The 18,186-nt window shown below is 37.6% G+C and overlaps 1 protein-coding gene across 6 annotated transcripts in view; it reads left to right on the plus strand.

Moving 5' to 3' along the window:
* The window catches only part of NBAS (NBAS subunit of NRZ tethering complex), a 345,000-nt gene that overhangs the window by 132,538 nt on the left and 194,276 nt on the right, over window positions 1–18,186 (plus strand). For all 6 annotated transcript variants that reach the window (XM_081263998.1, XM_081263999.1, XM_081264001.1 and 3 more), the window contains 4 exons: window positions 2,652–2,837; window positions 3,761–3,934; window positions 12,027–12,160; window positions 17,590–17,652. In XM_081263998.1, the coding sequence (XP_081120124.1) occupies window positions 2,652–2,837; window positions 3,761–3,934; window positions 12,027–12,160; window positions 17,590–17,652 (557 nt within the window). The remainder of the gene's footprint in view (window positions 1–2,651; window positions 2,838–3,760; window positions 3,935–12,026; window positions 12,161–17,589; window positions 17,653–18,186) is intronic.

Genomic DNA, 18,186 nt, shown 5'->3' on the forward strand with positions numbered 1-18,186 from the left:
CTCCAGCTCCTTCGGCTCTCTGTGCCTGGTCTGTTTTGGCATCTCCATTTTCTGCAGGTTATTCCCATCCTTGCTGGCCTCAGCTTCTCCCTTCTCTCTCCCTCCTTTTGAGCGTCCTTTTTAGGCTTGGGCCGTGGCTTTGGAGGAGCAGGTGTAGCAGACAACTTGCAGATCTTGGCTTTATCTCCTTTAGCATCCCCTGCAGCCTTTCTCTTGGGCAGGATGGTGATGGCAGTGGATGCAGGCGCTGGACGTGTGGATGCAGCTGTGGCCCACCCGGGGTCATTCTTGCCGCCTCTTCTTCACTCTGCTCCTGTCCTTGTCTTTATTTCTCCTCCTTCAATGGGTCTTACTACCCCTACCCACTTTTAGGGCAGAAAGTTCAAATCCTACCTCTTTTATAACTAGAAAAATAAGTTAAATCCATATTCTTCCTGGCCTCTTGTTTTAGCTTCTTGTTTCCATCACATCTCGGCCTAGAAATAGTCATGGTGCTCTTGGTAATCACTTTATCAATTTTTGCTTTCTTCTATATCCAGTCTGAATCATTATACAATACTACTCAGGCTAACAGTCCACCTCTTAATATCCAGTTCCCTCCGTTTCTCATTGAACATCTTGTCCTTTGATACCATTTACTACTTTCCTGAAATCTCTTCTTAGGTGTATGTGACAATATTCCACTGTTTTCTTGTGCTCGTCTTAGCAATTTGTCTGCTCCTGTGGCTCACGTTCTTGGGCTTGTCCATTATCACTATTTCTCAGATTGCTTCTCTTGTCACTAATTCTTGTCTACAAGTGTGGCCCATTCAGATCTTCTCACCTGACACCACTCTGATTTATGTGCTGACAGTTCCCAAGTAGAATCTCCAGCCATGTACATTTACTTCAGCTGCGGGTTTGGTTTAGTTGTTTTTGGATCTGTGTTGGGCCTCTGCAATGAGATATTCCACAAGCTCCTGAGCAGCAACACTTTCAGTTCAAGGTTCTCAGTTTTGATGATGATCCCTTGTGCCCATCCTTTGACTTAAAGGAAAAACCCAAGCCATCATTGTTGACTCCTCTTCCTTTTTACTCATGCTTCTCATCTGGTCTGACCAAACTTCTTAGTTTGTTTCCTAATACTGTTTTTCTCCTTGAATGTCTTCAATTATACTGTCATGGTTTGGCTCCTTGTTATTTTTTTGCCCAGTACATAGTAAGTGTTCAACTAATAAGTATCCCACATGAATGAGTGAAGTAACTAGTGAATGGGTGTGTGAATCAGGATATCTTTCAGGATTCCTCCCATGCTGGCAGCTGCAGTTCTCATGACTAGTCTCCCTGTTTTCAGTCCAGGCAATTTCAATTCATCATCCTGATTAATTCGTCATTCAGTAAATAGTATTCCAAAGTGTAAATCTGTTTGACAGGCCTCAGTGGAAAACCTTGGGTCATATTTTGTTTCAGGACAAACTGCAGATTCCTTAGTGTCTCACTATCCTCTGATGTGGCACCTTCCTCTTGAGGACTCCAGCCCTCCTGCCCTTCACGTCACGGCATTCTGTCTGGTGGAGTTAGATGACAGTGCGCTCTGCCTCCCACGCTACTCTCCCTCCCTCTCTCTTGTGCTTCACCTCACTAAACCCATTGGTTCTGCAGAGCCCATTTACAAGTTCCTCACCTGGGAAGCTGCACACCCTCAGGATGGGCTCAGTGCTCTTTGGATCCCGGTCAGTCACAGCACTTGCCTCACTTCTTCCAGCATTGACTGGTTGTTTTTCCTTCCTAGACTGAGGAACCATTGAAGGTAGAGGCCTCGACTTACTCAGCTTTGTGTTCTTAGTGCTTCTACTGATGTTAACTCACAGTAAGCCCTCAAAAAATAATTTAGTCTAGGAGCCAGAAACTCAGGGTAGTGTGAAAGATCATGGGCATAGGCCATGACAGATGTTTTTCCATGAGTCAGAGAACGTTAATCCATAAATTTTATCAAGGAATGGGACAAATGGCATTCTGTTGAGCCTCTAAAGGAAAATCATTCCTTGCTTTTTAACTGATGAAGCTTAAGTGAATTGAGTCAAATATTTGTACCAGAGTTAATCAGCAAATATTTATTGAATGCCTTCTGTATGGGAGGCACTGTGGAAGGAAAGTGTCTGAACTGGAAGCTGTGGGGATAGTTGCTGTTTTTGGAAACAGCAGTGTAGTAAAGTAAGAGTAATTTGGCTTTCTTACTATCTGTTATTTTTTCCCTCTCCTTGTTAATATGTTGTGAGAATTAGAGACATAGATGTTAAACTGTACTGTGAACTATGATGCTCTAGAAATTTAAGATGGTTATCTTTCCTTTAATATCTTTAAAAAATATTTTTATTTTTAGATGAGCATGAGCACTTTATTTTTTATGTGGTACTGGGAAACGAACCCAGTGCCTCACACATGCTAGCCCAGGCGCTCTACCACTGAGCCACAACCCCACCCCTCCCCAGTCCTTTAATATCTTTATCCTCAGTATTTCTTGCTGGTTGAGTCTTTTAAGAACTCTGTTTTTATGGTAAAAAATATATTTTTAATGGAATTAAAAAAATGGTCTTAAGAATTAGATTCTGGACTAAGTTTTTACTTTAGAATGTCTAAGCCTGGGAACTTACAGTTGTTCTCAATTTTAGGTTGACTGTGCATTGTCACTTATTCGACTTGGAATGGAGCGGCATATTCCTGGTTTGCTAGTTCTGTGTGATAATTTGGTTACTCTGGAAACATTGGTTTATGAAGCTGGGTGTGACTTAACCCTAACCTTGAAAGAACTCCAGCAAATGAAAGACATTGAAAAACTAAGATTACTGATGAATGGCGTAAGTTTTATTTTAACATTTCTACTTAAGCATTCTCTGTACCTTGACTAATATAAGTCTTGAACCAAAAATGAAATGTTCTTCAAACTTGAAAACTGAGTACATAAAGGTTTCCTGATCTTCTTTTTCTCCCAAAATCAAACGTAATGGATATATTACTGAAGTGATGTAAAGCTGTGTTGACTATTTTGCCTGGCTTGCCTTTTCTCTCTCTCCATTTCTCTATCATCTGTCCCCTCTTTTCCATCCTCCTTTTTTCACTCCGACCCTAACTTTTTTTTTTTTTCGCTTTCTTTTCCCTGTAAGCAACCCAGTGAAACTTGGTTTGTTTTGTACGTTGGACTCCCCTTATGAGACTCAGGTAGATCTTTTGTGGTAATTAAAAGAAGTGATTGCATAATTTTAGGGATAATAAGTAAAATTATCAGTGTTATTTGAAGTTTTGTGAAGGTGGATATAAAGGAGCAAAATGAAAAGAGGAAAGTAATGGAGGGATTCTGGACTTTTCTAGATGTAGCTCCCTTCCAGACCTCTTTGCTCTTCTCCCTCCTTCTGTTCTTGTGCCTTTCCCCATTTCCCCCTTCCTCCCTTCCTCTTGGTTTAAATTCTCCTCTGCCTGTTCACATATTCTTCCTCTTCCCTCTTCTGGGTATCCTCTTTGCTCTGGAGGACCTCATGACTATGTAGTGGCATGAGCAGATGGGCCACAGTGGTATTGTTGCTGTACCCCCACTATTCCCAGGTAGAAGGTGACTCATGCTTTGATGCCTGTTGGTACATAAGTAAGTGGTGACCTGCAGTGTCTGTCTTAAAAAGTATGGCACAGCCCCTGTTGAACATCATCTGACTATTGGTAAACTTTAGGACTCGTGTGGGATAATGCACTATTTAATGCTTGTTTTTTTTTTTTAATGTTCTTTTAGTGTTCTGAGGACAAATATGTGACAAGTGCCTACCAATGGATGGTTCCGTTTCTCCATCGTTGTGAGAAACAGTCTCCTGGTGTAGCTAATGAGCTACTGAAAGAATATTTAGTAACTTTAGCTAAAGGGGATTTAAAATTTCCCCTGAAGATATTTCAGCATTCCAAACCAGATGTAAGTAGAAACTCTAACTTAAAATTCCCTGCATTTTTTAAATTTATAGAAATAGGTTTTTTTAAAAAATTTTTATAAAAGACTTTGCAGATAATTCTTTTTATAAAGAAAATGGCTGCTTTTCTTTAAAAGTGTTTCAGTAGTGTAGTGTGAAAATTTTTCCAAAAATTCAGAAAATTGTTTATTTTTATGTGTTTTAAAGTTTGTGAACTATCTGCTATATGTTGGAAACTGTTAATACCAAGAAGATGAATAGTTAATAGGAATTCAATACCGATCATGTCTCAAGTGTTAAAAGTATCTATTTCATAGGATTATTAACTAAATATTTTATTATCTTAATATAGAGGAAAGGAAAGTTGGGATCTAAAGTGATTAGGTACTAGCCCAGGGTTATACAATAGGTAGAAGAACTTGCATTCAAATATAGTATTCTAATGCCACAACTGTTCTTAACTTTTACATTGTATGATACCACTAATAGGAGATGGTTTCTGCCCTTGAGTACATTCAAATAGTTTATGAAAATCTTTATGCTCTTATAAAGTATCTTGTAATTATTCTTAATTACTGTTTTATCTACTTAAAGAGTACTGTATAACTTTGAATTTCTAAAGGGTTCACATTGGCTGATAGTAAAGTCATTTTGTTAAGTACAGCATACCTTTGCATTTGACAGTGTCTTAATTTAGCCACAAATCAAATATGCTATTTCTAGCGATAGTGCCTCCCTTTCTGTTGAGGGGCACTCTAGCAAGATGGCATGGTCACTTGAGTCCTGACTTTGTAATAATTTTCAAAACATTATATTTGGGTTCAAGCAAAAAGCATTTCAGACTTCTTCCAATTTTAAATTCGCATTGAGACTATTTTCTTGCCCTATCCTTTGTTAGTACGTCCACTAAGATTTATGGTCATAGAGCAGTATAATGAAAATTTAAAGGAAAAAAATTGCTACATTGTACGCTTTTGGTTTCTAAAAGGTTTGTCAGAAATATGTCTGTTCATTGGTTACTTAAAATTTTCCATCTTCTCATAAGCAGTCTGCACTTAGTATTCTGGTTTTAAATGTGCGGTGGTTTACTGTGAGCTGAGGTGGGTTGCTTGTGGCAGCAGAATACCATGTGAGAAGCAGGATAGATTGAATATGAATGTTTTATGAGGAAGAAAGAAGCAACTTTAAATTCTTTCCAGTAATCTTGTTTGTGATACTTCTTCCTCACAGAATCTTGTAAATCCTTTGTTTGTAGTCAACTTTTTGTTGTTTCTACTCTGCAATTTAGCATGAACCTTTTGAATAAACCATACAGTCATTTGCCTTTGTTGAAACATGTGAACATTAAAGCAGAGAAGCTGCAGGGCCTGTGCTTCCAGCCTGCCTCTGCAGCCTTGTTTCTCTCCAGGAGAACATGAGACCACCGTTCACAGTGAACTTCTTGACTCTTCACCCTGTCAGGCTCACTCTTGGCTTTCTGTATTTTATGTCATATTTCCTTTGTTTAGAATGGTGATTCCCCCTTTTCATTCACTTCACAAATAACTGCCTATCCTTCAAGTCCTGCTCTTTTAGATTCTCTCTACTGTGAAATCTTCCTCGACTTCTCTGTGCTCTGACAGGTCTTTGTACTTGCTTCTGTTATAGCCCTTATCATACTGTGTTGGGATTATATGTTCATGTTTGTCTTTCTTTCCTTTATTCCTTCTCTTTGTCATTCATCTCTTTATTACCAGGAAATAGCATGCTGCCTAGTAGTGAACAAGAGCTCCATTCACTTTGGCAGGACAAATGTAGGAATGAAGGATTGAAACTTCATTTCTTTGGGGGTGCTTTAGATCACTTGTTTATATTTATTTACTTGACTAAGATTGTACTGGGAGTATTGTTTGTAGTTCACTTAATTTTTTATGAAAAGAAGGTACCTTAGATCTGCTTTGAATGATACACAGAGTATTTTAATAATTTAACAGCAGCAATGGCTTCTGTACCAGACAGATCAAGTATGCTGCATTAACAAATGTTCTCTGTGTTAATACTGTGCAACAGCAAATACGATTTTTCTCACAAGTGTCATATCTGCTACAGTTGGGCTTCTGCTGTGTTCCATGTGTTATTTACTTGGCAAATCAGGCAGAAAAATTATTTTCTATCCTGTGGCCCAGGAAAACAATTTAGACTCCCAGTGGCTTTTAAAACTTTAGCTGAAAAAAGGGTCTCAAGTTGCTTCCTCGCTTTCCCCTGGCAGAAGAAAGTCTGATTGCCAAGCCTGACATTAAAGGTCAGAGAAGAGCAGTTCTTTCATGGGAAGAGGGAAGCTAATACTTAGGAGCCAGAGTCACAGTGATAAGGAAGGTCTTAAAACTCCTCTGCACCTGCCTGACGACGTCCTTCTAAATCATCTCGTGGACCTCAAAGTTGATTCTACTTTATAACTCCTAAAACACTCTTCTGATTGTAAGCCATTGCTCTGTGACTGAATCTGTCATTGGAAAGTGAAACTTGGCGTGGGGGAGGGGGTCTGGGCATTAATGTCAAGGGGACATCATCCTGCCTTCTCAAGAGTTTTCTGTCTTCCAAACTGGTGACTTTTGAATGTTTCTGTGCATGAGAACCATGTACACATAGTTTCTGTGCCTTTTCCAGATACAATGGAGTAGAATTTGGTGGGTGGCGTCTTGGGGTATGCTTTTGATAATTTATCCAGTGATTTGGATGGAAAGCCAGGGCTGGGAACCACTGTTTCAAATGTCCTTTCTTTTAACCAATGGGAATTTACTTTAGCTTTGCTAAAGTACCATCTTTTAAGTTTGTTTCTAATTATATAATTCAGTGGGCAATTTTAGTTTTAAAATTATATTTTCTAATTTAATATTTACTGTAGAATAAAATGTAAAGATAGAAATAATGTTTCTGACAGCATCATTGACTAAATGTTCTGAAAATTCTTTTACTCTAAAGTATTTAAAATTGCTCATTAAATTATTGAAAATATGTTTATCTGTGGTGCTGAGCTTCAGAGAAAGTAAGGGGAATTCCTGCTGGCCAAAAGTGAAGCAGAAGGAAGTCAGAAACACTCAGGAGAAGCTAGTGGTTGTGTGGGTGGGGGTGTGGTTTTCTGTTCTACTCCAAATGGCAGCATTGTCGGTGAAAGTGAAGAATAGAAAGCTTCATACCCACGGGCTCGTGAAGGCCGCCAAGAGGCGTGACTGTGCTGGCATGTACTTTTCATTAGATGCGTGGGGATGCGCAGCTCTCCTAACAGAGCAGTGTTAAGTCAAATCTGTTACCTGTGATAAAATTGGACCCTGGTTCTTTTGGTGATAGCAAAAGCAAAACTTATTTGAGGGACTCGCATTTGAACAGATGTGTAAGAATATTACAGATAAATCTTGGTGAAGATGAGTTTACAATTCAGTTTTACAAAACCCAAGGAAAATATCTATAGGCAAGATTGAGTGGGCAGAACCTTGCTCCCCTTCTATTCTGATAATAGATGATCAGATATAGGCTATGAAATACATATTTTCAATACTTAAGATATGAGGAAAGAAAGACATGAGAAGGAATGGAGAAACTGAAAAAAAAATAGCTGAGATTTGAAAATAAGCCATTTAGAACTTATAGAATTGAAATTGTAATAAAAGAAAAAAATGGAGGAATTCAAAGGAATTAAAGACAATTTAAGAAAGAATTGAAATTTGGAACACAATTTATGTTCTACATTGCAGATAGTTTCTTAAAGTGAAAAGACATGGAGAATAGGCAGGGCAGGTCTGATGTAGGACTAGCAAGAATTCTAGGAAGAGAGTCTGGTCTGTCCATGTCCTAGTACAGTGTTTTAGTTAGAGAATTGGGAGTATTTATTTTTGGTACCTGGGATTGAACTCGGGGGCACTTAGCAACTGAGCCACACCCCCAGCCGTATTTTGTATCTTAGAGACATGGTCTCACTGAGTTGCTTAGTGCCTCGCTTTTGCCGAGTCTGGCTTTGAACGCAAGATCTTCCTGCCTCAGCCTCCTGAGCCAATGGGAGTACAGGCATGTGCCTCAGTGCCTAGCTGGAGTATGTCTAATGTCTGATAAGGATAGTATTTCTTTGTAGTTTTGTGGTTTTTTTTCCCAACTAATTTTTTAAGCTGTTCTTGGATATTTTTTTCCATTTAAACTTTGGTATCAGCTTGTCTAATTCCCTGACAGCTTTTTTGTATTTCCTTGTGATTATATTGAATCTATAAATTAACATAGGGAGATTACTATATTAATGTTCAATCATCCTCTTCAAAAGTAGAATATTTTATTCTATTTGTTTGCCTTTTTAAAAATGTTTCAGGAGTGGTTAAAATTTTTGATGTTTTGCATATTTTTACATTTATTCCTAAGTTTTTAATTTTCTGTCCCTCTTACAAAATGAAGTTTTCTCTTCCCTCACTTTTTTTTTATGTGTGAATATGAAAGCTGTTGATGCTGCATGTGAAGTTTGTATTCTTCCTCACTGACTTCTTATATGGCTTCACTCTTGGTGTTTTCTAGGTATTCTAGCTTCTGTGTTCTTTTCTACATGTCTATAATATATAAAGTTTTTAGTTTTTGAAATTGATTCTCTTGCATTTTACCTTGCTTTGTAATGCAGACTTGAGCTGCCCATGTTTGGAAGGCTCATTGTGTCAAGTTAGAATGTCCTGCATGGACTATATTCTTTCAGTTTAAGAAAGGGCAAAAGGTGGTTTAATAGTGACCACTGAGAAGTTGGGAAAAGGATGATAAGAGCAAGTGTGTCTTAGCTTGTCTACTGTAAGACTTCATGTAGGGAGTCTGACGGGCATAAGGAAAAGTGTCTTATAAATTTGAGCATTGATTCATGTACACAATAGATTGTATTAAGGAAGATATGCTGAATGTTATAAGAGAAAAATAAGTAGCATAAGAATACAGAGAAAAGAGGATCTTTGTATAAGAGTAATAGTTTTTTTAATGAACTAGTATGTATTGAACCTATGCAGGGACCACGGACACCTGGGAAAGTTCATTTTAAGTCAGTCAAAAGGAAATAAAGCTAAATATCTAGGTAGGTATAGGACAGTTGGTAAACCCATATTCTTTTTACTTATTTTTTATTCTAATTTATACATGACATTAGAATGTATTTTGACACATCATATGTAAATGGACTAACTCCTCATTCTTGTGAGGTACATGATAGTTACGCAAGTCATGTAATCATACATGCACATAGGGTAATAATATCTGATTCATTCTATTATCATGTAAACATATGTTCTTGAGAAGACATTTCAGGTAGAAGTGGACTGAGACAAGTAGATATAATCAAGCTTACATAGTATTTAGATTAAAGCAAGTATAGTCAGCCTTCTGTGTCTGTGGGCTCTGCATCCATTGCTCAAATTTCCATGTGCTTAGAATTAACCTACCATGAGAATCAACCAACCATGGATCAAAACATTAAAAAAAATCTGTACTTAATACACATAGACATTTTTCTTGTCATTATTCTCTAACTACAATATAGCAACTATTCACCTAGCATTTCCATTGTTTTAGGTATTATAGGTAATCTAGAGATCAAGTAAATATACAGGTGGATATGTGAAAATCATATGTAAATGCTATGTCATTTTACATAAGGGATTTGAGAATCTGCAGATTCTGGTATCAGCGAGGATTCTGGAGTCAATTCCCACAGATACCTAGTGCCTCCTGGAATTTGGGTAAAACAAAACTTTGTATAGGGTATGTGGTTCTTGGCACTACAAAGATGGCATATAGCCATGAAGGTTTTTGGGAAAAAAGCGAGAAGCTCATTCTTGACCCTTCTCATTGAAAGACTACTAAAGGATTTTTTAGCATAAGCCTTTGAGTATATATGATTAAGTACAAACTCTAGAACATCGAACTTAAAAATGACTCTGTAAGATGTGTCCATGGCAGGAAGCCTGAAGATCAAATAAAACATCAAGGATTTGGGCTTGTTTTCAGATGGTTTCCCAAATTGTTTTTTGACTAAATCTAGTTTGAGTGTTTCATCTTCCTGGGGTGTGTTCTTACCATATGCAAGTTAGTTATTAACCATATTCCCCCCATTCTCCTCAGTCTCCCTGCATGCAGGTCAAAGTCCCCTGCAGGATTGTGAGAGCTTGTGTTGCTTAGTTTTGGCTCTGGAGCCAATGGCCTGGATTTGAATCATGACTTTGCCACTTCCTTGCTTTACAAGCATGAGCAAATCATTTGATCTCTCGGCACTTTGGTTTTCCCTTAATGTACAATGGAAATAAGACTAGCAATGATCTTAGAGTGTTATGAGGTTTTATAAATTAATGCATGCAAGCACTTAGAAGTGGAAGCTGGCACAAAATAAGAAACTAAGAAAAGTTATTTTTGTTAATTTATAATAATACCCATTTTTATTCTCTTGTCCTTTGGTTACCAGTTAATCACTTTGTAACTCTGGGCAGTCCTTTGTCAGATATCAGTGCCAACTTAATGACGATAAGTGTTTTCTTAATACCTGTGGACATGTATATAAATCTTTTTACTCAGCTGCTTTAGAAAACTTTGTTTCCCTGGTAACCTTGAATTTTTTTATTTGCATCCATTAATTTGAGTTTCTTCTTTTTTTTTTTTTTTGACTTAATAGAAATTTATTTCCTACAGCTCTGGAGACTTAGTCAAAATTGAGGTAGATTTCATTCTGAGCCTTATGCTCATGGCTTATAGGTGGCTACCATTGTCCTGTGGTTACATGTCCTTTGTGCTTGCAAGAAAGAGGAAGAAAGGTGTGCACCACATTGAGGGTTAGGGCGTCAACATTAGGGGGAAGTGGGGGACACCCTTCAGTCCATAGTGCCCCCTATAGAGAGGTAATGAAAAATTGGGAGTAGTTAAACTATTGAAAACTCAGGCTAAACAACAGAAGGCCTCTTTAGTAGCTGTCAAAGAAAGTCCCATCTTCTGCAGTGGGAGTGGGAGAGCAGGGAAAGCTGAAGACCAGGGCCTGGGGGTGCAGCTCAGTGGTAGAATGTTATTAGCATGTAGGAGGGAGGCCCTGGGTTTAATCCCCAGTAGAAACAAATATTGACTTAAGTTTTCAAAGAAAATACCTTTGTTTGGCAGCTCTCTCCATCACTTTACCATCTGTTTTGTGTATTTTGGGGAGTTTCTACTAAAATACTGAAATGCAAGAGATAATTATTACAGAAATTATCCTAAACTTTTTGTTGAAAACAACTCTTAAGTAGTTTCAGGCTTTCATTTGGTTTCTGTGGTGGTAAAGTGTGAGTGCTCTGCATGTATTTATTTACCTAATCCTCTCAAGCTTTCATTTTAGTTTCTGTGTTGATAATGTCTTCCACATTTAATAGTTGATTTAGCCTTCACTACCCCCCCCCCCCTTAGGAAGGTGTTGTTAATATTTGTTTTATAGAGGAGTAAAACAAGGCACAAATTGGTTATTTTTGTATCTCAGAAAATACTGCAAGAATGGATATCTGTTGTTTGCAGGGAGAAATGGTGTGTTCTGTATAGAAAGTGGCCTGAAGTGGTAATTTTTCTGCATCAGAAATAGATTATGTTCTGTGGTTTGTGTACAACTACATTACAGTTGGACTTCTGAACAGAATGTCAGTACTGTGTAGTTAAATGAATAACGTATAATACATACTGAAAAAGGTTCTAGCATTTTAAAATATTAGTTAAAGAATTTTATGTTTTTGTAATTGGAACCCAAAGAATTTGGCTCCAGGGTTAGAAATGTTATTTTTAATGAATTGCGTTTTCAGTTCACTGTGCTTTTCCTCTCTGCTTTATCTTGAAAGGGTCATAAATTGACAAGTCTGTTTTCAGCAGATGCAAAGCTTATGGGTTACAAATTATCTTTTCTAGCTGATTCTGTAATTAAAATGTGATTTCATTTAGAATTATTAAAGACCCCAAAGTCTTTAAGCTGAACAAAAATCAAGATTTGTTTCTGTGGCTGATTAATTGCACTATTTAATATTCTATTGGCAGTGGTACTGGGCTAGGGAGAAATAGACTGTGAATCTATTGACATTTAGTACAAAATGCTTTATTTTTTTCTAGCTGAAGCAAAAAATCATTCCTGATCAGGATCAGCTGATGGCAATATCGCTAGAGTGCATCTATAACTGTGAACGAAATGATCAACTCTCTCTTTGCTATGACATCTTAGAATGTCTGCCACAAAGGGGATATGGGTAAGAGTCCATAGGCCAATCTTACTGTCCTTTTATTCTAACCTTTAAAATGAAAACATTGCTTCCCCAAATATTCATCATAGAAATTTTTTGGAATGTGAAAGAAATACAAAGATGAAAATAAAATCATCTGTAATCCTGTTGTATAGAGATAAACTTAAGTTCTTCTACCACTATATGGGAAGTTCTAGTATATTTTATACTATAATTACAACTAAGTTATATAATTTTGTTAAACTTGTGTTAAATAAAAACGCCATCTCGACAAAAAATTCTTTTTAGCTGGGTGTGATGTGGTGGCACATGCCTTTAATCCTAGTGGCTCAGGAGGCTGCGGCAAAATAAAAAACGGAGATGTGGCTCAGTGGTTGAGTGCCCCTGGGTTCAATCCCTGGTATCCCCCACCCCCAAAATATTTTCACTAGTGGATTGGTACTGATTGATTTTGTTTTCAATTGTGTTTTAATTGTCATATTTATCTGCTAAAAGTGTATTTATTCTGTGAATTGTTCTTGGTGCTTACTTGTATTAGTCCTCAGGGGACCTGTACTAGTGATGGATGAAGGTGTATAATTTTTAAGTACTTTTATGTTTAAATGGAATCTTATATATGTGCTTTTTGATTATTGACTTGGATGCAAATTGGAAGTCAGGTAACAGTCATTCTTTTAATCCTTTAATTATTTTTTAAAATCTAGCATATAATACAATTTTTACATCTGGAAAAGAATTCACGTTGCTTACAACACTTGAAAGGGCAGGAAGGGAAAATCAGCAGGCCTGTTCTAAGCCTTTGTAACTTTAGTCATTTAACTTCTTGTCATTAATTTTCTTATTTGCAAGATAAGATACTTACACAGGGAAGCTCCTTATCCATTTTCTCTTTCCTTGTCTGTCTCTTGTCCTTTCTAGAAAATATTTTTTTATGAAAGTAGACACCTGTTTTGCAATTCACCGTGAAATAATTATCATGCAGTCATTAATAGTACTGAAATCAGTTGAAAAATTAATGGTAAAGCAAGATAATTAAAGCATTATTCCAGCGACTATTTTTCTTTTATTTTTAAAGGTGAAATTTACATTTACAAAGTCAAGGTCTGACTGCTATTTTCTTAGCCACCTTAGCCAGGCTGGCAGTAGTCAAATAGCCTGACATCGCATGTCTGTCTTATGATGTGATGCAGCATGAAGAACCTGGTATTTCAGTGCCCTGAGGAGTAATTGTGCTAGAATTGTTCCCTCTGGATCTATCAATCTTTTCGGCCAGTTTATAGTTGAAACAGGAACTAGAAAGACAATTTAAATAGCCATGAAGAAAATAGTAAGGTCAATATAGAATATGGAACTTTCTGTAAGTCAGTTGGTCTTTTCCCTAAAGTAAGTTGTCACTGAAAAAAAGAGAAGTGAGGTGCTGTTGTAAAATACAGGAATCCCGAGGGACATGATCCCCTCTTAATTTTTAAAAAATGATGTAATGTATGAACATAGTTGAAACCAGGCAATTTAACACTTGATAGTAGACAACTGTTCATGGCCTCCTTTCTTCATCCTTAAATACCTGCCTTCAAAAAAGCAGATAACTTTCATAATTTTTATTATCTTAATATTATGCTTGCTGTTAATACTGCAATTTTAGATCATTCTTGGTATGCTTTTATGGAAACACTTTCCTTTTTCTGCTAGTATTCCTCCTATTTTTTTTGTCATTACAGTTATGCATTTGGGCTGGGGATGTGGCTCAAGTGGTAACGCGCTCGCCTGGCATGCGCGGCACTGGGTTCGATCCTCAGCACCACATGAAAATAAAAAAATTATTAAAAAATTGTCTTTTCTCTCAAAAAATTATGCAATATTGTTTACACAGAGTTAGGTGTTTTTGTTTCCTTTTGATACAAGTTTGTTTTCCCTGGATTGGTTAATTCCCTATTATTTTCTTTGTCCTTCAATCTTCCTAATACCATGATCATACCCTTCCAGTAGGTAGAAGGCTAGACTGTGTGTGCAATTACAGGTACACGATCTTTTTGCTGAAAGGTCTGAAGGTACTGCTGTTGTGTCCTCCATGTTTTTGAGAAGCCCAGTGCTATGCTGAATCATAGTGCTTTACGTGTGGTTTTCTTCCTTTTTACAGGGTTTACTATCTTATCCTCGTCCTTAGTGTTCTGAAATACCTTAAAAATGTTTTCTTGCAAGTCTGAATTTGTTATGTTGTTCATTGACTAGTCTACTCCATTCTGGAAGCTCATAACTTTCAGTCCTGTGGGAAATATATTTTTTTTCCTTAACGAGTTTATTTGTACTTTTCTCCTCAAATTCCTGTTTTTCAAGAGTTAGATCTGTGAATTTTGTTATTTAACTGTAGCTCTCATTTAAGACCTTTTACTGCCCTTTTCATTCTGTTTCTCACCTTTGATCTGGGATATTTCTTTAGTTTTATCTTCTAATTCAGTTTTTTGAATTTTAAAGTTTGTTTACCTTTTTAATTTAAATTCTAAGAACTTGTTCAATTAAAAAAAAAAAAGTCCCCATCTTGTTTCACAGATGCATGGATACACGCTCTTCTGCTGTCTTTGATCCTCACCTCAGTTTCTGGTTCTTCATATTCTATTGTGTTTATGCCTTTAATCTTAGGAATGTTTTTCTGTTTTTATTCATGATGAGTAATTTATAGTTAAAGCCCTAAATAGCTGATTGGAAGCCTTGTATTCGTAGAGAGCAGGCTTGTTGCTAGGTGAACCTTACCTTAACGTGGTCAGGAAGGGATATTTAAATGGGCGAGACCCTAAAATGCTAACATCTGTATTTTCTCTCTTGTTAACTCAGAATAGTACCTCTTTTCCGCCCTTTCCATCTACATGTCTTGTACTTTTTAGTACTGGGGTGTGCCTAATCCAGGTGTCCACAGTATGAAGTCCCTCTGTTCTTCCAGGTGTGGAAGAGTGGACTGCCTGTGTGAGATAAAAGGACTATAACCGGTGCGCGCGCGTGTGCTTATGTTTTCAGAAATACCCGCTGCTTCCAGCCCTTGGCATTCCTTTTTCCGCATGTGTGCTGGCTTCCCATTCTGCTTGCAGTTGTTACTTCTCTGCTTTATGTCTATAGCCACCTAATTTGCATCTCCAGATTTTCTGTGCATCTCTTATCCATGTTGTCTCCTTTCTCTTTCTCTCTGTTCCTTGTGTGTACACCCCCAGTTCCTTTTGCTGTTTCACTTACCGTCTTTTAAATGGAGTTTGGAAAGGAGTAGAGATAACGTAGAGCTCCTTCTGTCATATTTAATTGGAAGGACTTTTAGCTCTGTTTCTGTAGTTCTACGATCTGTGTTCCCTTTTTTGACAAGCCCAGCCCCTTCACTACAGCACTACTTGCAGCTGGGTTGCCAGTCTTGTCTCAGTTTTCATTTTTTTTAGAGAAGTGATATATCTTACATTCTGCCTGTTAGGTTACAGAAACATTGGTGATTTGTACATCCGGTCATTCCTTTCTCCTTGTCAAAGTTCTAAGTTCTGACCATTAAGAAAGGATCTCAGCATTCATCCTGTTAATGGTAAAGCTGGATGGAGGTCGAGTAGTACTGAGTTACCTCCCTTCTTCAGTCGGGCTTGGGCATCTCTGTGTAGGGAACTTGGTATTACTCAGACCTATGCGAGTATGGCCAGTCTCTCCTTCACATCCTTGGTAAAGAATGGCAGTATATAGCAAGTATGCCTCTAACAGTCATGTCCTTCAGTAGGCAGCAAAAGGCAGGTAAAATGGATTGTATTATAGATATTTTGCAGCAAAGTGCGATTACCCACGGTTGAAAAACTTCAGTGTGAAGGATTTCAGAATTTCCTTCTATACAGGGCAACATGATGCAGAGGCTACTCCCTAACCTATTTTTCAGAGAGTAAGTCCTTGAAGGATTTCTGTTTCAATGAGCTGGGTGGGAAACTCAGTGGTTCTCAACATGATGCCTCCTGTCTTGGTCCTAAGTGAACTAGACCAAATCATTGAAAAGAATAATCACTTATTCAATGTCAATTCACAAAGGAAGTACACTGCTTTCTTTGGTATCTATAACTATGCTACAGACTGATAATTTTAAAAAGATTACTGCTGAAGGTGTACATTAATGAAAGGTAGCTCTGACGAATGACTATAGGTAGTCTATACCTGACTTCTCACTCTCGTTTGAAGCCTAAGAAGGTAGTGTAATCTCTGAAAGTTGCACCGAATAGTTGGCAAATAGATTTACACCAGGGAGATCAATCATTTTAAAAATGAGGCTTTATGTTCAAGGTGGAACATTGGCTGGAATTCAGGGCACTGTGGGAAGGCACTGAGAGTGTCAGGTTGGGACTCTCAGCAGAATGTTGAGGAGCACTTACTGTCATGTAGGGTGAAAGTGTTTATAGCAGTTAGGTTTTTCTGCCAAATCTGTGTTCCCTTGATGTGTTGTGCCATGTTTCCTCTTCTCTACCAGCCACATTTTATTGACTTGGGTGCCTTTTCTTAATATTTCTACTAGTTCCCACTCACTCACTTCCACAGAAAGACTTGCTTTCCTGTGTTTACTGCCTGCCAGTGATTCTCTCAAATGGTGGTTCTTCTCCCTGGTTCTTCACCACTGAGGTGGATGGGATTCCTGATGGGGTGGAATGATTTTGTGTGAGAGCTGCTCCTTGTATATGGAATGCTAATGAGGATATCTTAGGGCGGCCACAGATGTTGTCAGGCCTTGTTGAAAGGCAGCATGTGGAGCCTTGCTCCTTATCTGATACATTAGTTTTTTTTATTTAATTGTAGTTGTGTATGGGCAACATGCCTTTATTTTACTTGTATGCAGTTCTGAGGATGTAACCCAGTGCCTCACACATGCTAGGTAAGTGCTCTGCTACTGAGCTACAGCCCCAGCCCCCTGATTTATAGTTCTCCAATTAATTTAAATTCTATTTTTTTTTTTTTTTTTTGCCTTGAGTCAGAACTAAACCAAAAATACCTTAGAAAGTAGTTACTCCTGTCTGGCTAATCTGTTATGGAGAATGTTGACCTACTCTAGTATTTTTTTTTACTTTTTTTTGGGGGGGGTGCAGGGGTGGTACTAGGAATTGAAGTTAAGGGCACTCAACCACTGAGCCACATCCCCGGCCCTATTTTGTATTTAGAGTCTCAGTGAACTGCTTAACGCCTCGCTTTTTGCTGAGGCTGGCTTTGAACTCAGTCGGCCTGCCTCGGCCTCCCGAGCTGCTGGGATTACAGGCATAATCTGTAGACTCATGAAAACTATTGAATGAATTTAGGAGTTAAGCCTGAACTTTTATTTGGACAGTATGTTACATATGAAATAGAAGAGAAGCATGCTCTTAGACCACTGAATTGGGTGTTATGCTTTATTAAAGAGCCACTATTAAGACTCAATTTTAATTTTTGTTATTTCAATTCTTTAGTCATAAGACAAAGATGACCACAACTCTTCATGACATGGTAGACCAACTGGAACAAATTCTCAGGTGAGAAAAATGAAGTCTTTTGGTACTGTGCCAACTAAGTGGGACTATCCAAGAAGTGTGACCCTAAGCCAGCCTTTTAGTCATTATTTCTCCTTTGACCTTGTATTTTTTTTTTCTGGTTCTTTTTTGAGTGAATCTCCCCAGTGATGAACGTATAGCTGCCTTGTTACCGCAGAATGGAAGAGTAGTAAGAGGCATGGGATTATAGACTGAGTCTGTATTCAAATGTAGACATTTCTGCTGTGTAATCTTTGAACTTGCGGTTTCCTTATTTTTAATTACTGAACTCGTGGAATTTGGGAATTAATATTATATGAAGCATTTAAAGTCCCTTAAACATAACAGGCACAAAAGAAATGATAATTTCTGCAGCAAGTATTGCATCTGACTTCTTTGGGTACAATATAATTACATCAAACTGTGCTAGAACCTTCATATTACTTGGTAATAGTTTTCTTTACTGTTCTGAGGAAACATTGAGTTATTTCTTTGAGATTGGAACATTATTAATTTGCCATTTAAGAAGTCAATATT

This window comes from Spermophilus citellus (assembly GCF_964194105.1).
Source record: "Spermophilus citellus genome assembly, chromosome: 13".
NCBI classification, from domain to species: domain Eukaryota; kingdom Metazoa; phylum Chordata; class Mammalia; order Rodentia; family Sciuridae; genus Spermophilus; species Spermophilus citellus.